A 26,900-nucleotide genomic window follows, 5' to 3' on the forward strand; every position below is an offset into this window, starting at 1 on the left:
TGTCGCGGTCAGAACTGACCCTGGACAATCGATTACAACGTTTGCTAGCTTTCGACATTCCGTTGTATTTCTTACATACGATCGATAAAATATCAGACGATAATTGTGACACAATAAGCGTGTCATTTTAAAAACTCGATTTTTATGATTAATGGCTATTTACTCGACCATCGTCTAATTGAACTTAACCTAAAAGCGTGACGCGTTGACAGCTGTCACTCACAGCTTTACGTTTCCTTCTCGACCTCTTTGACTCGATAAGAACGAACGTCACATGCTGTTCAAACAAACGATAAATGATAATTGATGATGACAGCAACCGAAGATACATGCACGATTCTTGACAGATTTCGATAATTCCGCAGGATGAGATTAACAAATGAAGATCTAGAGATAAACAATAAATAAAACGAGCCAAACAAGTCGACGTAGAAACTAGGAATTACGTGGGAATTGAGTAGAGATATTGTACTTTAACCTGTGTTAACCCTACTTTGATCATCCTCGCGTCGCACCGCGGTGTTTTCCGAAACTACTCGGCACGGCCGAAGGCGATTGGTCGAGGCGAGTGGCCATCGCAGCGCCGCGGGTGCGCGCGGCCGCATTTAATTTCTCCGCGAATTTATCGGCTGCGTGGAAACCGCGCGCGAGAAAAATCGCCGGGCAAACGGCGACGCGCCGCGCGCCGGTACGCGGCCGCGGACGGGTCGTCACCGTGTACAGCGTTTCCCTCAGCCGAGCGTTCCGCGTTCGGAGGGAGGAAAACGCGCGACGCGCGTGGCGGCCGCGAAGAGCGGCGGCGGCGCGGCCACCCGTCGCGGCGCCCCGCGGATTTTTCCTGGACCCGCGCGCGAGATTTTATTCTGCGCATGGAAAGCAATTTTGCCCAATCATAAATAGGGCTATTGTGGGGGGATGGTTGTATGCCCGTGGCGCATTTCATACATCCGAGTGTAATGGTAACCAGATAGAGAGGCGCCGCGCGCGGGGACCATCGGCCGGCGTTAACCACCCGGTAAATATCAAAAATTCGTACTCGTATGTCGTATCTTGCGGTATGGGAGGGAGGGAGGGGGAGGGGTGACTCACGCCGCGCGAAAAATCCTCGGCGATCGCACGCGACTACATCCGCGGGTCCGAGGATCTCCTCTGCCTGGTCGACGGTTAACGGAGGTTTGCGCTCCCGGTTCCCGCCTTCCCATCTTTACGCGCGTCCTTCTCTTGCCTCGCTTCGCGTTTTTCTCTCGTCACCCCCGCTGGGAACGCGAGATTATCCCTTTTTTTCTTTCTCCTCTCACTCTCTCTCTCTCTCTCTCTCTCGCGCGCGCGACGTGACGCACCGAACGTGACGTGTGTCGATGGTGCACAGTGGTGTACGTGAGTGCGAGACACGACTCCCGAGATTTGATGCCACGTCGCGTAGCCGCGGATACTCGCGTGTAGTCGTGTCTCTGTGCGTGTCCGCTGCGTGAGTGCGCGCGCGCGCGCACCCGCACACGTTAGCTCGGCCGAGTGATCTGTGACGTCAGTGGTCCGATCGGTTGTCACCTGTCAAGCCGACGATGCCGACGTGTCCCTCCCCTTACCCCTGCTACCTCGTCACTTCACTCGCTCTTTCTATTTCTCTCTTTTCTCTCCCTCCCTTCAGCCTCCTCCTGTTCTTCCCCTCTTGTTCCTTCCCCGTTTGACTATCTCTGTCGCTACCCCCTGCCCCCCCCCCCCCCTCTTCCCCGATGCACAACCCGCGGACGCAATCCGATCCGCGCCATTCTTCTCCCTCCCGCGTCCACGTCCACGTTCCTTCTCGGTTTAACGCATGCGATCATTCTCTCCCCTTACCCCACTGCTCCGACCGTCCTCCTCGCCCTTTCTCTCGCAGGGATTTTCTCCCTTCTTCCGCGCCCACCCTCGCTCGTTTTCTCCTCCTGCTCATTGTGCCAGCTTCCATCCTCAACCCTCTCTCGTTTCGTCTCTCGCTCTTTTCAGCGGCTATGCCAATGGCGCGCGATCTCTCGGCCCTTTTTTTCGCGGTCAGCCTCCGATTCCTCACAGGAGTCATGTCGCACCCCTTTGACAAGCCGGGCGACAATTAATTTACACAGAGGCGGTTAAAGGAAGTGCGGTATGCTCTCTCGAGCGTAATTCCGCACGTGGTGCTCGAGATCTTTCGGTTTTTCTCCGTCCCACGTTGGCTACGCCACTGATCGGAATCGCGCGTATCTATCCCTTTTCTCTCTTTCTCCTTCTCCCTTCACGTTCCCTTGCGATTTCCTCCCCTCCCCCTCTCCGCTTCTCTTTTCCACCCTTCCCCGACAGCGGCGGCAGCAGCTTATTCACCCTGGTCGCCTCTCTGCCGGCCCGAAAACCGAAGCCGAGGCTTCGAGGCTCGAGCGTGACCACCACCACCACTACTACGGACTACCACCACCACCATCACTACCACCACCGTCGCCGCCGCCGCCGTCACCGCCAGCAGCAGCAGCAGAAGCAGCAGCAGCAGCATCAGCATCACCGGCACCGGCAACCCCACCCCACTCACCATTCGCCCATCCACCCCTCGATATAACCCCGCGCACTCCATCCGCCGCGACGACCGCAGACACAAAAACAATAACAAATCGATTCGCGGCAGCGATGGGAGCGGGGAGGAGGAGCAAGGGGGTCAGCGCGAGGGGTAGGACGATTGCTGAGGCCCCCGGCGCGATGCGAGGGAGAACGCGCGCGCGCGCAAGAGAGAAAGAGAGAAAGAGAAAACGCGAAGCCGCCGAGGGGGTTGTGAGGAGGAACATCCTCCCCTCGGCGGTACCTCTTCTCCTCCTCCCCCTCCCCCTTCCTCCCGCCCCCCCGTATCTCTTTCCCTCTTTCTGGATATTGTATAGAGAACGTTATGCTAAAGTATGCATGCACGAGGGTCGGTCCAATGGTCAGGAATCTCGCGAGTTCGTTCGCTCTACAGCGGCACGTATCCGGACCCGGTATACTCGTTTCTTCTCGGCCTCGGTGCTCGCGGATCGCGGCGACGTCACGTCCTTCCTTCACGTTGCCCGTTATTATCGTCAATCTCCTCGTCCGCGTCTTTTTCATCGGCCTCGTCGACGTAATCGTCATCATGTGTGTAGCGGTGTGGCGGGCGGTGCTGAGCCGCTACGCGCGTGAGCCTTCATTCGATCGGTAAGGTGGAGATCGGCCCGGCCCGGCCCGGCCCCGGCCCCGGCCCCGGCCCGGCCTTGCGGCGACGAGAGGGAGCATTGGCGGGGGATGATTCCAGCGTAATGACGATCGGCCCGAATTGTTGCGGTAGGCCACCATAGGGGCGCCCCCTCCTTCCCCTCCAAGAAGAAGGGGGAGACCTCGAGATTCTTGCGATTTTCGCGCATCCTGTGCGTCTCTCGCTTGAGAGACGCGCGATCCTTTCGCCGATCTTCTCTCCCAGTGGTATTTTCGAAAGGTTTGCAATGACTATGAAAAATACGATATCTATTAATCGGAATCTTACCGTGGCATTCCCCGAAACGCTGTACACGTAAAAGTAAATTTTTATTTGGAGGAAATTAATTAGAAGACCAGAACTAGCGAAGATACGGACAGAATGTAGAACGGATAACCGATTTTCTGGTGGAATCAAACGTTTCGATTAGATATCTGAAGGGGTGGTTTCATTCGTTAAATCTCTGGCACGAACACACGTGGACGGAAGTAAATAGCTTTCGTAGAGAGCTCCTGGTTGAAACTCGAGAAGGACAAATGTTTTCTCAGGGCATTTCGTAACGTCGAGTACCTCGACGCTCGTTTCACGCGATCTTCCGACCGATATGTTATGCAGATTACGAATTTATCTGTCTAGCTTGTCGTCTAAAATAAGCTACGAGAAGGAGAACTTATGTAAATCCGCGAGTTTCACGTTTCAGAAAATACAGATCGTCCATCGACCTATTTCGATGGCTTGAGCAGTGGAGATTCACATGGAAAATTACCCATCGCGATAAAGAACGATATGAAATATATTTTTGGACGAGAAAAGCCGATGCGCGGAACGGTTTCGAAACTTGCAGAGATATCGTGTATTTTTGGCGGCGTCCTAAGAAGGTGGAGGGAGGGGAATGGAGTCTCTGAGGAGGAAGAGAATTTTGGGGAGATAATCTTTCATCGCGTGACACTTCCTTCCGCATCGTTATCTCCGCTTCGAGCACGCTTCGGGAAACGCTTGACCTCGTAATTCGAGATCGTATCATTGCCGATACTCTGTTGCCCAAGCTGCAACCTCTTGACGTGTTTCTGAAAACGCTTCGCGTCAATTCTTGACGAACACTCGGAAGAGTACGATGTAACTAGAAAATAATTACGGTCCAGAGATAACATAAAAAATCGAATCAATCGAATGTCGATAGATTTTTATTAGTTCTTTTTTATTTCTCTCTGTAAGCCTATTCTGTAATTCTTAATGACAGTTCAGTATCGTTTTATTGTCGTTGCGCAGCTTTTTTGTCATATATAATATGTGCGCAACGACAGTATAACGATACCGACACCTCTTAACGAGTTACAGAATCGCACTACTGAGGCGACACATATTTGAAGAGATATATCGATAAGACGAGCGTCGCGCATTATTTACAAGTAGGCTTGATTTATACGAATGTGCTTAACGATTTAATTAAATGCGCGCGGGGCTCGATAGAAAGCGTTACGTATAAATAAATTTTATATATAAATAGCAAATATATACTTGGTACGCTTGAAAATTGCACGTAAGTATTGATTCGAGGGCCACCACTAATCTCTCTCTTCTCGCCCCCTACCCCTCACCGTTTTTATGCCCTGCAGTCCATACAAACATAATGAGGCTCGAGCACTGTTTCCAAGCGATTCAGTCTTTATTAGGTTCAGGATATATTTCTAATTTTATATTTCTCTCGAGTCCTCTTTTGCACATCGGCAACCCAGTAATACGAACAGATACCTCGTGAATACGTCAAATATCGAGGCAATCTTCAAAAGTGGAAGGTTTTTCAAATTTATTTTACATGTGAGATTATAACTAAAAGACAAATGAATCGGAAAACAATAGACTTATCTTATTTTAATCGCGAGTCCTCGAATCAACGATCGATTTTACCGAGATGATACAATTAAAATGTGTAGTGAAGAAAAATAATACTCGCACATTTCATCTCTTTGAAATTATTAGATTTGAGAAGATATATAAAACTATATAAAGTTTTTTATTGGATGCTTTTTATGTGTACATTGGCTAAAAGCACTTTGTGTGGCAACATGTTTTTTTCATACCGTATTATCTCCAAGCGAATGTGTTTGTGTGCGAGTACCTTTTTTATTCGTTACCTTTTCTATTCGTTATAAAATCGACTTAGACACTGGATCTCGCGGATCTTATCAGTGGACAATCGTAACGCACGTTCCAGATGGAATATGGGATCTGGAGTCTTCACGTCGCGGGTGAACTTTGGGGTGACCCGCGTCTCGCCCGAAGGCATCCGATTCTGCCTTCCGGCGCGACGCAGATCCTGCCAAGGGCCGCGTTTGCCCTGAGCGCTCTGCACCGACCTGACATGCTACCGCTGCCGTTGACGGCAGCGGGGCCACCCTACGTCCCTATGGAGCTGGTTACGAAGCCGGCCTCGGTGGCGTCCACCAACGCCGACGACGCCGATGATGCGGAGAGGAGTACGAATGGCGAAGATGAAGATCCTCAGCAGCGTGATGACAACGAAGGTAACATCGAACAAGCCGATCAAAACGAAAATCAGGTAAATCCACGTTATTATACAGCATCCATATTAATATCCATTTCTATTTCCATCAGTGTGAATTACTTTCAACTTGATTTCATTTTCTTTTATTTTCCTCTATATCCAAGTTTTAAGAATTAGTAAAAAATAAAGAATTAAACCGAGATATTAAAGTAAATTTACATTGGTGGAAATAAACATAAGCCAATAAACAATCAATGCTTAAAATAATATTTGTATCAATTCCTCGAGTAAAAAAATAGCGAAGAGAAATGTTTTAATATAAAAATAATTAAAAATTTTTTTTAAGTGGTATTTTAAATAAAGCTATTATGATATCTGGTTAAGATATGGAAGTTAAGTGTTTTCATAACTTAATTAATTTTCATGTAAATTTATTAATTATGAGATATCCTACTTTTTTATTGTCAGACTTGCGTGCCAAACGAAAGTAACGACAACGAAGATGCTGGTGACGAGAGCGATACTGGTAGCACTAACAGTTCGCATCGATCGGCAAATAACAATCTATCAATCGCGAAGCTTCCTGATCCGATGTCATGCCTAGCCCTTGACAAGGTCGGTCCGCAAAACTATGTTTTCCAATACACCCCAACATTTAGTTACTTGACATACAAATCTGAAACAGATTCATCGATGATCTTTTAGCGGAATATGATTGTAGATTTTGTATGGTTAGCATTGTTAATACTCTCTTGATCATTAATATTCAGGAAGGTACTCCCGTTCTGAACGGTTGGGTATTGGGTGCTTACACAGCGATGTTGGGCAGACTATCCGCCGCTACTGCGGCACTGGAGGCAACGGAAGTTCCCAATATTCCCTCCGACAGTGATTCCGAGAGCGAGCACTCATCCTATACTGAAAAGTACGTAGAATTAATAGAATTTAACATAGTCAAGCTACGATTGCATTTGACTTCTCTTAAAAAAAATTTATTTTTTCTAGAAAAGACTCAATTTTAAGTCAAATAAAACTTACCATTGGAATTAAGATCGCGATATAATGAAACACTTCGTCATCATTATTATATCAGTGTTGATCATCAAAATATCACGTGGTTTAAGATCGAGAGGCAGCAGTCCGAACGTGAGCAGCATTCATCGCGGCTACTCGTGTGGCTCCTGCGATGTAGTGGCACCAACGAGACCGGCCTTAAGGAAGCACATAGCGGATTGTCATCCCGCTCTGTCTGGTACGGAGACCGGGGAGACCAAGAGGTGTCCATCTACGGGCTGTGACTTCACGACGACCAGCAGGTGCGAGATGGAGACCCATGTGGCGGCTCATGTAGCCCAGGGGATGACGCCTACGGGGAAGAAACGCTCGCTGGCCTTGCAACGCGTCAGGTATAGGTACTCGAACAATTTTACATAACTAATTATATTTAATCTGTTCTATTAAAAAAAAATTCTCTTGATTTTTTAAAATTTTTATTATATGTATAATAAAATACATATTTCTTTTTTTAAATTTCGCCACATTCTTTCATCTACTGTCTCGCAATGTTGTCAGGTACGAAAGGGAGGAGTATCGGTGCTCACTGTGCTCGTATGCATGCACAATCGAGAAGGCATTCCAAAGACATCTGCGAGCACACGCGAGAGGCACCGCGCCAGAGACTAGGGTGAGCTGCGCCGTTTGCGGTGCTGACCGATCGTCCGAGGTCGACCTCAGTAGGCACATGCGAAGGCATCGCGATGACCGATACTTCTGCTGCGATATCTGCATCTTTCGTACGGTGCAACTGAAAAAGGTTGAAATATTACTTGAAATTTAGCTAACTATTAAAATGATTATGTTGGACGTTAAACAAGCATAACGAGCTGTATAAAATTTTGACATTCTATCTTGAACATCATACATAATTATTTTGATATTTTAACAAAATTATTTTCAAATTTGTACTCAACTAAATTTTTAAGTACTTTAGCAAAACCATGCTTTCCGTGTACATATACTGTATGCATGGATTAGAAATACAAAGATTAAGAATTGATGATGTTAGTTACATCGCGTGTCTCGGTATTCTTTACAGCTGATACAGCATCGTCGCATGCACACGGGTGAGAAGCCGCATCTATGCCCGCACTGCGCCTATCGAAGCGCACGTCGCGACAATCTACGTAGCCACGTACGGCGAGTGCACAAAAAGGAAAACCTCTATTGCGACACTTTCAGTCCGCGCGGCATGCTGATAACCCCCTCGCTGTTGGCCTCCTCGAGGGACACCAGTGATGTCGACTTGGTACAGAGCCCGGCATCTTCGCCGTCCTCAAATCCGGATGCGACCAACTAGCGAAAACGACCCCAAAGAACGAAGAAAAGAACAACGGCCGTGAGAGACCTGCAGAAAAAGAAATCTAGGACTCGCCTGTCCTTTATACGTCCTCATTTTGTCAATACTGCGATCTAGATATATTAGAATTTACAGGAAGGCTTGTACAGGTGCTGAACTTGGTAGACAAACGAAGAAAATTGCAATCGGGTGAAAGTGTCAATCCAAATTCGAGGAAAATTGGAATATTCATAATTTCACGATAAAAGCACCTTAAGAGGTAAGCTAGAGAATTAATTTACGAAATTGATATGAATGGAGAAATGAAGTCAATCGAAGAGGTCAAATGTCAGGACGGATTGTTTCCCAAATCAGCATTGACAAGGCTTTCCCCCTTTAGACATTAGAAAACGTATAGATTATTGCATGCGAACATCGATAATTTAATGTAACCTTTGAATTCTAACGAGATCTTGCTATTAGCTATGTAAACGTCCAAGTGTTACATTACGTAGCCGATTCGATGAAATATGACGATCGGTAAACCGCCCGTTCGCGTCGTTTAATGATGATGACGAACGGAGAAAGCTGCAAAATGGTGCTAGAATCGTAGATTGGACCGTGGAGAAAGACTGAAAGTAGAAACGAATTCACGGCGCGACGTGATGTCCATCTCTTTTATGCTCTTCCCGCACTGACCGCCGTGACTAAAAAAAAAAAATTAAAAAATAAATGAAATTCAGCAAAGATTAAGACTGCAACTCTGTACTGTTCCGGGGATTCTCGTGCTGAATGTGACGCTTTATTGTTTCTTATTAATTATTCGGCCATTTTTAATTAATTATTGATGTCATCTTTTATTTTCATTTCAATTCTTTTAAAATTTGCTATAATCTTTTTAATATTAATTTTTCAAGTCTGTTTCATAAGTTTAATTATTATTTCATAAATGCTCACTTTAATCTCATGACTTGGTTCAATTTTGAGATGGATTTTATTTTTAGTACCATATAGTGGCAAATACAACGATTAATATGTTTGAGCATTTGAACACATTCGAATAAGTGCTCGCAATACTCGCGAGCTGTATATCGAGGCGGATGCACGGAGACTCGATCGAATCAGGCCAACGGTTAATGAGATCAATAAAAGCATCAAGTCACGGCACGGCATGTCGCGAGGACCCCGGTCGGGATGGAAAGGTGCTATTTTACGAAGATTCGTTTTAACGTTACGTGTCTAGTATACATATAGTTCGCTCGCGCTGCACAAATTGCCACGCTATAAGTGTAATTGTTAAGTACTTGTTAACACGAATCACATTGTTATCGTTGCCTTAGTTGCTGTTTTCATTTATACTATTACAGACTGAATAATGCAAGAACGATGCACTGTTATGATTACTCAAGTATTATAACGACAGATAAAGAGTGTATCGTATAACGCACGGTGAAGCTTAATGCGTTTTATTTTGCAGACGATGACGATTCAAGAACTTTCTACGTTTTCATTTTACATCATCTTTAAATTGTAATAAAATTCTCCTTTCACTATATAGCGCATAGCATATATAACACATTTAAAAAAATACAATTGTCATCTTCTACAAAATTCAAGCTCATGGACGCATTCGTTCGCTATCGATACATATGCTTCGCGTACGTTTCTCTCTTTAGGATTTAAAACCCAATGATCGATCGCTTGCTTATGCGAGGGGGAGAAGACGAACAAGATCGACTGTATAACGGAAATATGTGTCAATTTTTAATGTATCATACAAATACGTTGTAGTCGGTAAACGATTTTTAACGGCATCTCACGTGAAGTGGCACGAGAGGATGACACACACGCCACGATGATTCGTTGTTTCGTCACGAGAATGATATTCTCGCGGAGAGAGAATAACGTTTCGCTATATAGACGCTCTAGTCATTACTATACAACACTATGCTAAACTACAAGGTATACGATGATGCGAAGTCGAAGCTGCACGACATAAGGTTTCACTCCCCCGGCACAATTTGACGTTTCAAACGCATCGTATTTGACGAGCGTTAAAGCAAGTTTTTTCAAAGTTGAAAACTTATTATTCATTATCACTTCGATAACTTTTACAACTAAATTCTTCCAGTCCATTACACGTTATCATTGTCGGTATTATCTTCGCTAAAAGTATCGCGAGTAAACCGTAGTTCATTCCGTGCCAAGTAGCATAAATTTTGAAATAAGCCACAATTACGAGCGCGAATGTGATTTAGATTTTAATTAATTATATTACATAATATTATTATACATATTAAATATTAAATTATATTTTATCTTTTAGGTATACGGATGACTACTATAGTATACCAAGATAATTACGATTATGCGTGGAAGTTAGTAAAAAAAAAGAAAAGAAACAATTATTCCGGATTATATAACGATGTAGGCCCGTTTCATCTGAAGGCGGAACACGGTTTAACATATACCGGGTGTGCGCATAATTCACTCGACCATGTCAAACGAAAATCATGAGTTATACATGCTGGTGTACGTGCTATTTTGCCTTTGATATATATATGTGTCGGAATATTCTGTATTCGTAAAACGCATTTACGATGCGGCACTCCGCAATGCAACGGGTTTCTCAATGCGACTTTTTATATGCATAATTTTACACAAAGCATTACCTTGACTGCTGAAGAGGACGACTTATACTTTTTCCATTTCTTCCGCGCACTATCTACAAGTCGTTTCGAAGATACGCCGAGCGCGCATTAGCACATTCAAAATATTTATATTATGAAATAGTTCATCGCGACGCGCACGGTTTACGTATCCGTAATGAAGGAGGTTTCTTGTTAATTATACGTCCGCAATTAGCGTGACTGGCTCCGTCCGCCGTTAGTATTTACTTGGAGTAATTATTTATTTTTTATTTCAGTCGAAAGTCATAGCACAACTCGAAGTAAGCGTTCCGTATGTCGTACGTCAGGAAAACTGTCGCGAAGAATCTATATAAGTAGTAGAGATAAAGTTCTGAAAAGACGAGGAATTTGCGAAATCGCGGAAAATTTCGCGCGGTTGACACGTTTTCCGGCACGAGTTTCTCAAGTAGTTCGCGAGAAAACGTAGTTTTCCCGATGAACGTGCGCGCCTAACGAGAACACCTCATTCTATCGTATCGTCCGAGCGATCAGTCTCAGGTGTTACCGAGATTTATTCGCATTATTATAATTACGAGCTCATAACTGATAAGCAGCGGCGCCGTGTCGACGTTACGAACAAAAAAAAAAAAAGAAAATAAATGCGTGCCAAATTGACCCCCGATTATAAGGGGATGAATGGTGTTCTACGGAAGAGAGATACGCGAAGAGTGTAAACCGCTTCGGAGTGCGAAACGTGCGACCAGACTTGTTCGCTTGTAGAAGATCACGCTTTACATTCCAAATCGAATCTTTGGCCTTCGTTTAATTTACAAAGAAAGAGAAAAACATCTCAATATAATTAAGTATACAGAGGGTTTTTAATAAATATAACGCATTCACAATTCTTTAATTAAGTAGACATATAATTTCAAAGTTTCAGTTGTGTTATTCTATAAGCTTGGTTAGAAAAAAAATTTTTTTTCTTAAATTTTTTTTTTGGAAGGTTTCAAAGATTTAGCAAAGATTGCAAGTTTCGCAAAAATATGCAAACACAAGCATTTTAGTCTGATCGTTCGTTTCCGCATTCGTGGCGAGTGTGAACTAGTTGTTACAATCTTTTAACTGTTGAATTTTTGCTGTAGCAGTAAGTGTCTTAACGTATACCTTATATAAACTACACGATAATATATTCTATATTAATGTTTCTTAGATTTAAATCTAACATACCGGACAGACGTGGCTGCGACGAGTGGCGTCGCTTGCGCTCTTTTAAAGTGTGAATTGAACTGCTCTCTTAAGTGTTCATTGGTGGAATCTGCGAAACAAAGGCAACTCAGTTATTTATTACGTCATCGCGAGATCTTATCAACGGGATCGAGAGGATAAAGAATGAAAGGTCAAATGTTTCAATGCGAAGATATTGATGACAATGTGGTTTCTTGGAACATTTATCGAAAGTAAAACGTTCTAAACACGAAACGGGATTTTTATTTATAAATGACTATAGTTATCGCATTATTTCTGTTGTAGAAAATAAAATTAAACGACAGTAAAAACAAGTATTATAAAATAATTGGGCATTAATAGACTTTCTTGTTCACTGCAAAAGTTGCGGGGAGACGAAAAATTCGTCGAAGAACGTCTGGCTGGTTATCTTAAAAATTAATACAATCTAAATGTGATAATATATTTGCTATTAAATTACGATATAACGATTACATTATAATTAACTAACACTGCGCGAAAAACGTACGAAGAACAAAGAAAAATAAGCAATTTTAAGAGTCCATAATACTGAATGATGACGTTACGAGGGTGATCTGATATTCGCACTGTGACATTCTTTCTGCAAAATGTTGATCGGTTGAACAAGTACAAAGCGGTTAGATAATCGACGTTGTCGAAATCTAATCGAAATTAATACGAAAATAGATAGATGTGTAATTTTTATTGATTAATTCTTTGCGCCAATTCAGTTTTCTTTAATTATCATACTTCTCGTGCCAAACTTTAATAAGTTTTAGAAATAACTGCAAACTTCGTAATAAATTGAGAATAACATTAACAATTGCCTAAGCCAAGAAAAAATATTTTACGTAATGCATTTATATTCTAAATTTTTATTTTTATTCTAAGTTTTCTAAATTATTTACATATATATCTTAAATCTTAACATTATGTTTTTATCTCGTTTCAAATTTATTTTTTAATTGTATCGTCTTCTTAAGCATAAAGAATTAAGAATGAACAAATCATTTCACCCTTGCTGACTCCTGCAGGAATTCGAATAAAAGTGCGAAGCCGCATTTTGCTTGCCAAAAAATTAAAGACTCTTGCGCTCTACGCATAATATATACACACAAATATATAATTATATAAATGTACGTGTATGTGTGTGAGTGTGCCTAAAGATTTTTTCCTCGGATTAATCTCTTAAACTTTCTATGTCATTGTCTTTAAATCTCTCTTTCTCTCTTTCTCTCTCTCTCTCTCTCTTTATCCTATGCTCTCGAAGCATATGTTGCATCGTAAACGATTTCGAAGAACTATTACCGTTCGCCGATTTCGAATCGCATGGCAGATTCACGATGCCTCGTATCCGTCGCCACGTAACCGGATTAATTGTTAAAATCGTCTTATTACAATATACATAATGTCAATTTTTCATTTGTCATTTACACTAAGACTGTAATAATCTGTAATATGAATATTACAGATTTAAAAACTACATTTCTTAAAAGCTATATTTTGATACCTTAATAATTTGTTATAATTTTCTCCACAATTGTATTTGTCAATGTAATTAGGATTTTTAACAGAAACCAGAATATTTTATTTGCAAAATAGATTGGTACGGGGTGTTAGAAAATTTATTAATTTGGATAAAAGCGAAGAGAGGAGATTGAATCGTTTATCTCAGCCCTTACTCGATAAGTTTCGCAAAATTCGTTTGTTTACCTCTGTCAATTAAGAATACAAAAGTATGTTAAACTACAAAAAAATGTGTCTTATTATACATGAATCAATTGTCTCACATTATAAAAAAATAATGTAAGAATTTACACTGCTCAATTAATTGAAAATAATGAATATAATTTGATTCCATTCAACATTGTATGTATAAGTGTAGAAACATTTAATGATCACACATCTGTTAATTTTAAGGATTTTGTGCAAAATTGCGTCGGTTAAGGGCTGATAGCATTGTTTAACGATTGTCTCTCTGTGTTCCAACATAATAGTAGATATTTCGTCAATCGTTCCTCTTTATAAAAACGAGAAAAAAAAAACTGCGCAGTCGCTACGCAATGCACGCACTCACGATTCAGATTCGATAGACCGCGAGCGATCTCACTCTTTTCTGCAAAGTATACGAAAGTAAACGCGCGTTCCAATTTTTGCCTCGAAAAAAGAAGGCAAAAAAATCAGAGGCACTCCACACCAAATACTCGCGTACGAATTCGCGCTTGAATATTTTTTTACGATTTTATGGCCTATAAGCATTCGGCGCGATGCTGAAAACGTAGGTACTCTCTTTACGGGTTTGCGCGACTCGAATCGATCGCGGTAAATTAATCTTATGGCGGTAAGGAGAATTATATAATAATAAAAGCGAGTCGCTCCGCGGGAATATAATTTCCTCGTGTGATCTACGATAATGAATGCCGATGATCTTGGCAATCATTGCGCGTTGTTTGCAAAAATGTAATCTTGCAAAAAATATTTTTAATTTTCTAAAATTTATCTTTGATCTTTCAGTTTACTGTTGTTTCATTCTTTTTTTATTTATCTTTTCAACTTTTCTAGCAGAGATAATTTTGATCGTTAAAGTTAATGGAAACATCTTATCATCTGTTATAATTATGGTCCCAAATTCATTAGACTACAGATTCACATTCTATGAATTACTAATAGTTTTCAAGTTCATAATGCAACACTATATCATGTCGTCATTGAATATTCGCCAAGGGACTATCGGCAATCATCGAATCGTTTCGTCACGCGTTTTTACGTATACGACTGCTAAGAACGTGTGTGCGTGCATGCGTGCGTACCTGCTTAACTGTAACGATCAATCTTAAGGAACTAATTAACAAATAAATAGTTAAACTTGTCGTCACCATTGTGATTTAAGATAGTAGAGATGCCCGCGCAAGTCGGTCGATAGTGCAGATGCAACTGATAGTTCATTCATGATAGTATATTACATGTTAAAATTTTATTGAATAATACAGTTAATTTAGTAAAATCAAGTAACGGAATATATTATAACTAAAAATGGCAGTGTAATTATGGCACAAAATAAGCTGTCATTAAAAAGAAATTATATTTTTATAAGTAAAATATTGTTTAATTTAAACATACATAAATATTTCTTTTGTATTCTATCCTGCATTGGTGCAATTTTATTGTATTTTTTAATATTTTTTAACTCTAAATTCTATGTGACATATTGTGTACAGTTTGCATCTGCATGGAGGACTCTCGCCGGGGAAACGTTTACCTGTTTGTATAGCCAAAGTCGTCATTTGTCTTTGGCATGATAAAAATCTTAATAAAGGTTTCATTAAAATATTCTTTGTAGAACAATATCTTTCCTTGTCCATATTAAATTTCTATATATTTTATCCAATAATTGCTATTTTTTTCCTATAAATTAAAGTTGAGGTGATGCTTTTATTAAATGAGACAATCTAGGATCATAGACAATGTAATTAAATATTTAAATATCAATCTCTAAACTGTAGCAAAATTTTCAAAGGCTCTACAATGTACCATCAAAAAGAAATTTAATTATTTTGTATAATTCTTAACGTAGGACTCTAAGTTTGAATAAAATCTATATCTATTTTACTGTGATTGGTAGATGTTCGCAGTCTTAATTGCACGACTTTATAAACAGTTTGTCTACAAAACGTATAACACATTCCACAGTTGCATTGGCAACCGTTGCAATTGGTGCCTGCGATGGCGTTGGCCTGCTCCCCTTCCCCGGCCCCTTTCCACTACCGAGAGAAGGAGCGACAGCGATGGAGGAGACTACGAGAAGCGGAGCCGCGTCAGTGCATAGGCACGAGTTGTGCCGTCGGGTGGGACGACAACGCCGTCTCTCGTGCTCCTTTATCTTATCGTTTTTTTCACGTCATCTTTATCTTCGTGTATGTAAACGTCGGCAGTTCTGCAGTGAAAAATAAGAGCCCCAGTCGCAAAACGCGACCTAGCATCCCGGGGCTCGAGAATCCTAAAAATATACATCGAAAATGTCGTGCTCTACGAGGAGAAAGGAAGAGGCCCGCGTTCGCAAACTGTGAAATCAACGGTTCGCTCATGTTGTGCTTGCCTGTTTGCCTGTGTGCCCGCGTCCGTCGTCGCGTCGATGTGTGTGCGCGCCCTGGAGCACGCGCGCGCGTCTTTCTCCGCTCGTTGCCGCGCGCGCAAAGTGTCTCTTTAACTCATTAATGCTCTCGGCCAGCGCGTACTAGGCTCTTGTTTCTCGTGAAAACTCCTTTTCCTACCAGAATTTCGATTCATACTAGAAAAAAAAAAACGCCAAATACGTATTATATAAAAATAATAACTGACATTATAAATGTCACGCGTTTCTTTTTTTTTTTTTAACTCGTTCTTACAGTTTTTGTAAAAATTGTAAAAACTGCTCAAATTATATCGCATCTCTTCATGACTCATTTGTGCAAATGCGCGGAACTTGCATAAATAGACACAAACATGAAAAATTGCAAATAACGTGTGTACTTATGTACACACACGTGAGCGTGTGCACGGATAATGAGTCACATACTAATGAAAGGAATAGTGAAAAGGAATAGTAAACCTACATCGTGGCCGGAATACAGAGGAACGATTAAGAAATAGAAACGTGGACCCGTATAGTCGTGCATTTCGAAAGACACTCTCGATCGAAGCAAAAAAAGAAATGAAATGCTGTGATTTTAGATGATGGACTCTCTGCGAGTAAGCGGGAGCAGTGATTCGAGAAAAGGAAGAACCGCATGAAGGGACAACCGGTACACAGCGGTGGACAACGACGAGGTAGGTTTTTGACCTGCATGGCTAACGGACAAACATAATCCGCGCGACGATTCCCCGAGAGAGAGAACAATTGTGTGCACTGTCCTGAAAAAAAGGAAATATATTAATATACAATTATAAAATTATCGTATTTAATATGCGTTTTAATCGCGCAATAAACTATATCGCGAGGCGTGTCACCCGAAGAATTTGCAATTCTATATTTTTACACTTTTCTATTTTTATTCTGTCAAGACAGTCGCGTCAATACGCGCGGAAAACGCGGCGGACGACAAGGCGTAAAACCAAACATCTGTTTTGAGAGGATAACAGGTGTTTTTGACACGAGAATAATTAATGACAATTTGCGCGAACTGTCGGTGACTCGTGCGCGAGCCACATTGTGGTACCCATATGACGCACCGTTAATTATACGTCTATGCAATCCTTTCATAATGAGCTATCTCAAATAGACCATATCAACTCATATTTTACAAGTGTCACCTTGCATAATTATTATAATTCATCATCCATCTAAATTAAGATAACATTTTGTAACGTTATTCATTAGGTAAAAACTTCCGGAATTTTTGAAAAATTATCGATTCACTGATATTTTGAGTTTAAATCATCGTTAAGATTCGTTACGTCGTTACTTTAATCGGTCGTCCATTGCTTCAACGCTGCTCTGTTTTAAATTGGTTTTGAAATTGCTTTCTTATCTCGTGGAAGTTTCGATCTGTTATAGAAGATAAGGAATCACTTATCATTTCTACCGTGGATCTGACAAGCGGTTCGAGAAGCTGGTAGAACTGATGATCGTGCAAGTTGATCATGAATCATAATTTCCATTGAAACAATCGCGTCAGATATGCTGCTTCTTTGTAATGGATTTTTTTCAACTGCGCTTTTCCGCATCTTCCTTCACACATCTTTTTCTCCTTTCTTCTCTTAAAAAAATATTACAAAAGAGAAAGTTTTCGTTAAATTTATTTCATAATATTTAAAAAAGCAAGAGAGAAAGAAAAAAAAAGAAGTATAAATAATATTAATAAGATCAACGACATGGAATTGTAATAGATTTTAGATATTATTTATTCGAGTTGCTCGAGAGAATGTATTCATGTGTTTTTCATAGGCACACAGTTCATTTTAAATGCGATCGAAGGTGATGAGCGCAAGATGTGATAATCCACGATGTCTGGCGCAGAATTAAAGTAGAGAAATATAGAACGATGGATGTGATACTCACTCGTCGGTCAGTTGGAATAGTAGCCGGAAACTATGGGCGTCGGTATCGGCTTTCGGAACGATGACTCACCCTGGGACAATTCATAATTTCCTTTCTGTTTGCGTCGTTCGTTTGTTTTGTCACGCGCTCGGTGCGGAGAAATAACAATTTGATTAATCCTGAAAACAATAACAGAAGAAGATCCATTTAACAGTGCCCTACGAAAATGTACTTTTTATTTGAGAAGCTTTAGAAACCTCTAATTATCTTACGAGAATTAAAGTTTTTTGATAATAAAAGCAGAAAAAAAGTAAAAAATATCATAAGAATCTGTTATAGAATTATCTATTAACACCCATCAGATAAATGTCTATTTTTATTTATTTAAAAAAAAATAGATGTACTGAAGTATGTTTACCTGATAGATAAGTTACTAAGAAGTTGAAATAATTGACCCTTAGTGCTAATAACTGGATTATTATCAATTTAATTGCTTTCAGATTTCTTTAAATATATTTAAGTGATAAATTAGGGAAAAAAATTGTCAATTTTAGCTTGCGGCAATTCGAATCACGAAGAGTCAGAGAGACCTATGTTTCAATGGGTTAACATCAAAGAAGACTTAGAATTATCTTACTAGAGTGCTGTAGAGGAATCAATGTGATGGAGGTGAAGCCGATACCAAAGCCGCGGTCGGCAGTCGCGACCGAGAGCAAACCAATACCGGCGCCCCGAAGACTCCTGCCGACAACCAGCTTACCGTCGACTCATTCCAGCAGCCCGACTAGCGAATCTAGTCAGTCTGAGAAGAGCGATGACCTAAAGTCGGTCGGTAGTACCAACGAGAATACTCGCAACAACCATGAGTTCTTTCGCAGCCTCAGCACAAGTTCGCGCCAATTAAAGGATGAGATCTCGGAAAAGATGACGGTGAAGGGACGGGCCGTTATCTCCAGCACGCGGAACGCCAGCATTCGGCTGGAGAAGTCGGTGAAGAGTCTGCTGACTCGGCGGCTGTCGTCCTTGAACCAAGATGACGTAGTCGTTCAGGGCGGCGTCCAGAAGAAGAAAGATCCAGCTGAGGAGGACAGATGCGTATCAATGCCGGCTGACAACATTTTCAGCAGCATCTCGTTTTACAGTCCTCTGAGCGGCAATCTGAGAAGTGTAAAGAACGAGGAGGATCTATCCGCCGGTGGCAGGCACAGCCCGCCGCCTCCAGTTTATCCGCCACCCCCGCTTCCGGACGAATCTATCTATGACGAGTTGCAATCCGTCACGTCGGGAAGCAGCAGTCGATACGACACACTCAGTTCTACGGTGTCCGACAAGATCGAGCGAGATTTCCCCGACTTCAGCGTCCTTAGCTTAACGCGGAATCAGGTAAAGTTGCCCTAATCGCTTCGCACTTTTCATTCGTGACTCTGCAATAAAATATTAATATTGTCACTCTGATATTATTTTTGATATTATTAGTAAAACCGGTTTTGCTATCAAAATTAAGATTAACGCTTACCAAAATTAGAATTGTTTCGTTTGATCGGTAAATAAATTTTCTTCTTGAAACAGGCTAGTGATTCTGACCAAAGTTTAAATTTGTCCGACGTCAATGTAAATCTATCGCACGACAAAATTTCCGCGAAAAGGCTGTCGCGATCAGACTCTTGGACCTTTTACGACGCCACACCAGGCACGAAAGCCGAGAGTGTCGACGAAGTGGACAGGATATCCAGTTTAGAGGAAAGCTTGGAGAAGTCCTTCGAGAGGAAAATCTCACCAACAGATCGAACTTCTTGCGCGTCCTTCGAGAGTCAAGCTTCCATTCAAAATTCTCTCTACGAGAATCTATCGCCGCCGAAAGTCGAGTGCCGACAACAACCCTCGGATACCAGGGTGCAGAACAGCAAGTCTGTACTCTACGAGTTTGATCCGTTTGCGAGGACGTCCGAGAACGAGAACGTCTACAGTAATTACGAGAATAATGATTTGATGCTGCTGGAAGCTTTGTTGGCTACCAACGATTCACCTAATAGTGCCGACAGCACCGTGGAATTTCGCGAGAGTGCCGAGGGGCACGAGGAGGACGAGGACTTGACGCATCCTGGCATCAATTTGACACCTCCGGAACCACCCAAGAGATTTGATTCCCTTCCGAAGAATGAATATGACATAGCAGAAGGTGTAGAACAGCCCGACAAAGTCGAAGCCTCGAGTAAAAATCCGCCTCTCTTGCCAAAGTTGGCGCATTTGGTGACCAAAAAGCAGCCTGCTGTTCCTCCCAGGAAGCCTTCCACGAAGGCTCCTGCACTTCCTCAACCAAATGCAAATATGACTGTGACAACGGCCACATCGGCATCTGCCAATAATGACGAGGAGAATATTACTAGTTCTTCATCGGTGACGCCAAAGGTCACCGAGGACCATCGTAAAGTAAGCGTGATACAAAAATTGAAGAAACTGCGACAGGAATCCACAGTGCAAGCCATCAAGCCAAATGTGATTAATTTCGTTAAGAGTGGTAGTAAACTTTTATCCAGGACTCGCGAGCATATCGGTGAGTCCGGCTTGAGGTCGCTACGAATGGAGAGGCCGAAGGTGAATGCTCCGCATAATCCGGTCACACACAGAGGAATAGTGTACAGGTAAGAGATAATATGAACGTACGCGTGAAATATATTTCACAAGTCTCCAATATCTAAACTTTTTTTACAAAGTTAATTAATCAAACGATCTTTGAGGCTATTAATTAATTCTTTCTAATAATTCAACAAAAATTTTTATTAAAAAAAAAATGCCGCTAAAAGTTATCATTATTAAAAATATTTTAGCAGAGCTCTTTTAAAACTAACGCATTAAATAAAATAAAAATATGAAAGAACAAGATTTTTAGGGATTCCTCCTAATAATCGATTGCAATTAATGTTCAAATAATAATAACATTTAAACCGAGCGACCGCATTGATTAGAGTATTAATGAGAAATATCATTATTTCCTGTGGAGGCCTGGAATGGGTATCGAGAGGGCCAAGGACCTCGTGCTGAGAGCAGCAGTGTTGCTCGATCGGAAATTATCGTTCTACTCTGACAAGAGCATGTCTACGCTGAAAGAGGTCGTGGAATTAGAGACAGTATACAGTATTCATCTACTTCAGGATGTTAAGTGAGTCTGTTATTTTACTACGTAAATGCAATATATACATATATTGCACAGTGATTTTTACGATCTTAAACAGTTCTTCGCATATCTTTTCAAAATTTGCTTATATTCAATTATTCTAAATTACTTTAATATATCAAGATAAAATTATTTGTTAATGGTAAATAATTTTATTATGTAGAATAATTCAGATATCTTACGTTTCTCTTAGCTATGAATGTTAGATCATAAAATCTCGATTGGAAATCAGAAACTTATCGTTCGAATAATAAAATGACTCACTCGTTCAGCATATATTTATATCAATCCAACTCCAAGTGTTAACGGGCAGACGTTTCTCCAGGCTTATGGCACTCTCTCTTGTTCTCTCTCCCTCTCTCTCACTCTGTGAAAGAGGTCTCAAGGTCCTCTTTGTTAAACGAGAAGAAAAGGATCTTGTGAGAGGACAGTTTCTTGAACGTAATCTAGCAATAACCAAATTACTTATTATATATAATATGTAATTTAATTATTAGAGATATTGAAGAATTACGTGAAATAAAATAATATATAATTTTATAATGTATATCGCAATTATACTATATTGCATATAGATCAACGCAATAATCAGTTCTTTTACCAACCTTTTTCTTAAGAACTTCGTTCAACTTTTGATGCAGCCTTCTAAATGCGCAGTTTTCTTCGCTTCATACGTTAACGCGTCTAATCTGTATTTAACGCTACGTATCTTTACTTCCCTTTGACTCATCATACGATTGATACATCATATGTAGCTAACTCGTAAGCCGGTCACTCGCGATTACTTGATGAAGACAATTTCGAAATGTGTGCAGGACCATAGACGGTGAAACGGTGCATTGCGTAGCGATTAGTGGTGCTGGCAGACCAAGCGTGCACGTTTTCTACGCGAAAGGTGTCGCCGAGAGACGAATCTGGGCTCAGAGAATCCTCGAGGCGAGTACGCCGATTTTTCCCACGAAGTACACTGCCGAATTCACCAGAGCAGGTTGGGCTTATTTAAAGGTATATATAAAAAAAGTAGTATAACAAAATCTTTGAACAATCTCTGAACAAAAAGCAACAAATTAATAAAATGTTAAATAACAATTGTGTATGAAAATTTCCATTGACGAGTGACTGAAAGTTGATTATTTTCGTATTTATGCCACAATTTTATATTAATGTTATAATAAATTTTCAAGCCTACCTCAGTCGTATTTTAAGGTACGTCGAACTTGAGATCTGTGTAATATTTTTAATGTATTAACATTATTTTTAATTAAATGGATAATAATTAAGAAATTTCTTAAGGCAATTTTAATATAACTATTTACATCATTATTGATATGATATCGCACAAAATTCAGAATGTTCGCTGCTAAAACATTCACGCTTACGAAACCTATATGCTTTGACATGCAAATTCCTCGCGGACGTTCTCAATATTTCGCGTACCATTGCTCTTATTAAATTATTAAATTTCTTTCGTCATCGGAATTAAAAAGAAACATATCTTCTGTTTTTCTTTGTACGATTATGATGTATCCCTTGCATCCCTTTAGGAAGGTATAACAGGTACATGGTTTCCGGCTTGGCTTCTCTTGCAACAAAGAACATTGATTTACACAAAATCCTTGGAATCTGCAATTGCGGTGAACTTTGAACAAGTAGATTTGAGGAAGGCACGCTGCATCGGTAAGTTACAACTAAAAATTTGAGAAATGTTATAACTCGAATTATAAATATAACACTGAATTTTCATTATGGCCATGTTCCAAAATCTATATCTATAATATATGTAACGTTAACTATAGACTTTTACTGGCAGTGAATATTGGAACACGGTCTGTGTAACATAAAAATATAAAATTGATGAAATATATAAAAAAACATTTTTTAGTGAATTGATATTAAGCTATTAAATCAATTTATTCTTGTTATATCTTTATGGGTATTTATTCATGCGTGATACCAACTGACTTGCCGCAGCTTTAATCACGCTTGACTGATTGTTGAAATTATCGTGACCCAATTAATCTTGTGGCAAAAGACATAAAATGTGAAAGACATGACCTAATTACTAAGTAATAAATGAATTCGGTTGTTGTCTTATCAATGACTCAATGCGATATGAGCTGTTCGATTAAAAGTACAGCACTCTTAGTTATATCCATAGATGTACGTTCTGATTTACGCTATTATTAATTATTAATATTATTAATCAATAATAACAATGTTGAAAAATAGAAAGATGAATTTTATATCTTTTTAAATTAAAGTCAATGTCTTACAAAAAATAATTTTTTATTTTACTTTTAAGTTTTCTAACTAGTTACTTTGCCCAACTCTGTTCAAAAACCATTTTCGTTTAAAAGAGATTAATAAATAATTCTTGTTAAAATTTGAATACCACATAATAAGATTCTATCATTACTATCGTAATATTACTGTACGTTGAAATTGCAATATTATGACATTGCAGTGTTGCGAGATCAAGAAGGGCCAATTGCCGGATGCGGGACTGTTCCAGTAGTAGTTGTGGATGCCGGGGGTAGCGGTGCCCTGCACATCGCCACGTCGGGAACCCACGAGGCTACCGCCTGGCGACACGCGCTTTATCAAGCGGCTACGAACTGCGGCCCTGCTCTAGATCAACAACAGATTACGCAGGACAATGTGCCCGTCATTTTGGACAAATGTGTCAACTTCATCTACGCTCATGGTGATTAATGAGTCATCATCTTATACCATCGAATAAAAATAATTTTATTGAATCAAATATGTTTTCGATGTCTTTTTATCTTATATAAGAGAGATATATAATGGATTGTGTATTAAAAAATTGGAAATATAAAAATTCTTTTTCTTTTTTGAAAAAATCTATCATAAAAATTGGGAAATTAACGATCATCAATTACGGAACGTTATCGAATATAATTATAGAATATTCTGTATAACGTACTGTAAAGAATTTTAAATTTGCCTTTCTACTATCATTAGAATTAATAATATCAACAAAACATCCTATGATAATTAAGTTTCTCCAGAGAATTCTGGTTGCATTAAACGAATCTGTGAACAATATCATATTATGAAACGTTTCACAAAATCTTATCTTTCAGGCATGATGACGGAAGGTATTTATCGTCGTAGCGGATCGAGCAGTGCCGTAGTAAAGCTATTAGAGGCTTTCAGACGAGACGCATGGGCCACACAAATAACGCGAAATGTGTACACGGAGCACGACGTCGCCACGGTTCTTAGAAGATTTCTTCGAGATTTACCAGATCCGTTGTTCCCTCCTACTATACATGACCGTCTTTGTCTCGCTTCAGGTAACAAATGATTCATTCAAAATAGAATCAAATAATCTGTACAAAATAAATATACAAAATAAACGCAGTGGACACTTCTAAAATATTGAAGCATAATTTTGAATTAACGCCGCAAAAAATATTTAAAGATAAATTTTTTCTACAGAATCAATCAGTGAGGAAAATAGAGTGGCGACTTATCGGAAATTATTATCCACCCTAAATCCGGTAACGTCGGCGACGCTTCGCCGAATCCTGGCACATCTTCACGGTCTCAGTCAGCAGAGCGCTAGGAATTTAATGACTGTCGAAAATCTTTCGGCGGTCTGGGGTCCGACCCTGATGCATGCCGGTGAGAACAGCGCCGAGGAATGGAATCGGGCGGAGACCAAGGTTGTCGGTGATCTCATCAAACTGTATCCGAAACTTTACCAATTGTCGCCGGCCGACCTAGCGAAAGAAGCGAAGATGCTGGAGATTCTGGAAAAGCATCACGTGTCCAACAACGGTCTGCGAGGCGCGCCCTCGGGAGATCTCAAGATCTGGATATACATCATCTCGCCAAATGGAGAGTGTGTGAACGTCACTGTGAGGATCTCTTTTCTAATTCTCTCATCGATAAACTATTCTATCGTGTAATATCTTTTGTAGAATAAAGTTTGGAGCAATACTATTAAAACTATTAAAACAATTTATTTCACGAAGATTAAAATTTAGCTGCAATATCTTTTATTTATTTCTAATTAATCGCTTAATTAGATCGGGCCTCAAAAGACTGCGTTCGACGTGTGCCGAGAACTCGCTGAGAAAACTAACTTACCACCTCACGAGCTGTGTTTAGAAGAATATACTCTGTCCGGCGCGCTGGAGCGACCGTTGCATCACAGCGAACGTGTCCTGGAAACAGTAGCGAGATGGGGATACTGGGACTCGGATGATAGGAAGGATAATGCCCTCATCCTCAGGAAAGATCGCTTGTACAAGGACATCGTGCCTCTGGTGGGTATACTGAGGACAAAATAAATGAAATTTGCAAACTGCTCTACATATCACTAGAGGAAATTTATACATTTATAGTTTCCATGCAAAAATTACTCAGATTCCCACGATCTAAATTTATAAAGGGTTCAAGAGCGTACAAAGTGTGTGTGAGTTTTTGCGCGGATCAAATTGCGTGATTTCACAGGCGAAGAGAAAGATGCGTCCCGCATGTGCTGTGAAAACAGGATATGATCTAATTGAAATTAATTATGCTTCTTCTCCCTTCCTCTATATATCATTCTATATTCCCCTCTGTTGTAGGTAAAGCCGCCTATGACGATCTCAGGCGAGCTTAAATTTGCGGACACTAAGGCAAGAAACCTGAAGAATTACCTCTTCGAGTTCAGTCAGGCAAAGCTCTGTTGTTACAAAGACAAGGTGTGCTCCGTGAAACTTCACGAGTGGAAGATCGAAGATATCATTTGGTACTTGGGACACGAACCTAAACGCAATCCACAAATGGGGTAAATATAAAGTTATATAAATTTACATATACAATTTTAATAGATCTCTTTGAAAAATACTTACTGGATGTTTCTTTTTTGCAGTTGGTCTATTACTTTTATCACAAAGAATAAGAAACCAACAAGGTAAAAATATATTACTAATTTCTGTCAATAGATATAACAATGAATTTGTCATTTGTATTACAATTTAAGAAATTAATTAATATATTTAAAAACGTATTTATAAATGTTTAATTCTTGGCAGAATAATTGATGTTTAATTATCTCTTAGGTGTAAGGACAGCCCATATTTTGGAAATATTTTGGCAGGCACGTCCAAAGATGAGCAGTATAGATGGTTAGCGGCTATGCTCTTCGGGGAGTATCAATTAAATCTCCGAGCTTCTGCAGTGAATCTTATGGATCCATGACCAATTCAAGTCGATTAAATTATAAGCCACTCAGTGCCTCCAAAGTGATCAATAAGTGATACTTTTTTTCTATAAACCCTTTTACAGACTCTGAACAAATATAAATACGTGTATAGTGTCAATTAAAAGAACTGATTAGCTTAATATTTTATAGTTTTTTAAAACATAGTATCCTAAAAGTTGATCTCGTTTAATAAAAAACAAACGTTTAGTAAATTGACTTATTCTATTACAAATTGATTAGCATGGCCAATAGAAACGTCATCGTAGCTACGAATCAATGATGCTGTGAGTTGATCATTATATTAGATAGTAGAAATTAATTGTGACAAATTATGGAATAACATGCATTTATGGTAAAATAAAATTAACAAGATAAAACGGATGTTACAATATTTTTAGACCTCTTTTTAATTCAGATTCGTGATATCACTTCATATTTTTCTCAGAAAAATGTAGAGCTTGAAAAAGACGACGAAGAAAGATCATATTTTATGAATAAATGATATTTATCAATATTTTATGCACATTTTATTTCAATAATCGCCAAGATCATAAAGCTTCGCATCAT

The 26,900-nt window shown here is 40.1% G+C and overlaps 2 protein-coding genes and 1 long non-coding RNA gene across 5 annotated transcripts; 2 read left to right on the forward strand and 1 right to left on the reverse strand.

Annotated features, from left to right (window-relative positions):
• Positions 1-847: 847 nt before the first annotated feature.
• Positions 848-15,246, forward strand: LOC105827806 (RE1-silencing transcription factor B). 3 transcript variants are annotated; one of them, XM_036288282.1, is made up of 7 exons: positions 848-1,015; positions 5,424-5,768; positions 6,183-6,329; positions 6,485-6,639; positions 6,839-7,120; positions 7,287-7,527; positions 7,810-15,246. In XM_036288282.1, the coding sequence occupies exons 2-7, from the start codon at positions 5,424-5,426 to the stop codon at positions 8,068-8,070; spliced, it is 1,431 nt and encodes a 476-aa protein (XP_036144175.1). In that variant the 5' UTR covers positions 848-1,015; the 3' UTR covers positions 8,071-15,246. The 3 variants fall into 3 exon arrangements, with proteins under 3 accessions (XP_036144175.1, XP_036144160.1, XP_036144170.1); XM_036288267.1 differs by having other exon boundaries at positions 854-1,015; positions 6,839-7,126; XM_036288277.1 differs by lacking the exon at positions 848-1,015 and adding an exon at positions 2,901-3,297 and having other exon boundaries at positions 6,839-7,126.
• On the reverse strand, positions 8,031-21,916 carry LOC105827805. Its single transcript, XR_004963680.1, has 5 exons — positions 21,721-21,916; positions 21,380-21,561; positions 17,962-18,119; positions 11,907-17,659; positions 8,031-8,756 (listed from the first exon to the last, which is right to left on the reverse strand). It is a non-coding gene; the product is annotated as an uncharacterized LOC105827805 (long non-coding RNA).
• On the forward strand, positions 16,635-26,714 carry LOC105827804. Its single transcript, XM_012665937.3, has 13 exons — positions 16,635-16,730; positions 18,495-19,323; positions 19,510-20,582; positions 20,942-21,100; positions 21,931-22,120; positions 22,660-22,792; positions 23,580-23,819; positions 24,220-24,432; positions 24,578-24,999; positions 25,171-25,410; positions 25,714-25,916; positions 26,001-26,042; positions 26,191-26,714. The coding sequence occupies exons 2-13, from the start codon at positions 18,604-18,606 to the stop codon at positions 26,327-26,329; spliced, it is 3,774 nt and encodes a 1,257-aa protein (XP_012521391.2). The 5' UTR covers positions 16,635-16,730; positions 18,495-18,603; the 3' UTR covers positions 26,330-26,714.
• The last annotated feature ends 186 nt before the right edge of the window (positions 26,715-26,900 follow it).

This window comes from Monomorium pharaonis, chromosome 1 (genome assembly GCF_013373865.1).
Source record: "Monomorium pharaonis isolate MP-MQ-018 chromosome 1, ASM1337386v2, whole genome shotgun sequence".
NCBI lineage: Eukaryota > Metazoa > Arthropoda > Insecta > Hymenoptera > Formicidae > Monomorium > Monomorium pharaonis.

What these genes read in the sequence shown, in the direction of transcription:
- LOC105827804 (XM_012665937.3), top strand. Translation starts at nt 18,604, where the DNA reads ATGGAGGTGAAGCCGATACCAAAGCCGCGGTCGGCAGTCGCGACCGAG. An exon ending in ACAAGGACATCGTGCCTCTG is followed by an intron (nt 25,411 to 25,713) that starts GTGGGTATACTG and finishes CCTCTGTTGTAG; the next exon opens with GTAAAGCCGCCTATGACGAT. An exon ending in AAACGCAATCCACAAATGGG is followed by an intron (nt 25,917 to 26,000) that starts GTAAATATAAAG and finishes TCTTTTTTGCAG; the next exon opens with TTGGTCTATTACTTTTATCA.
- LOC105827806 (XM_036288267.1), top strand. Translation starts at nt 5,424, where the DNA reads ATGGAATATGGGATCTGGAGTCTTCACGTCGCGGGTGAACTTTGGGGT. An exon ending in CCGATCAAAACGAAAATCAG is followed by an intron (nt 5,769 to 6,182) that starts GTAAATCCACGT and finishes TTTTATTGTCAG; the next exon opens with ACTTGCGTGCCAAACGAAAG. An exon ending in GTACGGTGCAACTGAAAAAG is followed by an intron (nt 7,528 to 7,809) that starts GTTGAAATATTA and finishes TATTCTTTACAG; the next exon opens with CTGATACAGCATCGTCGCAT.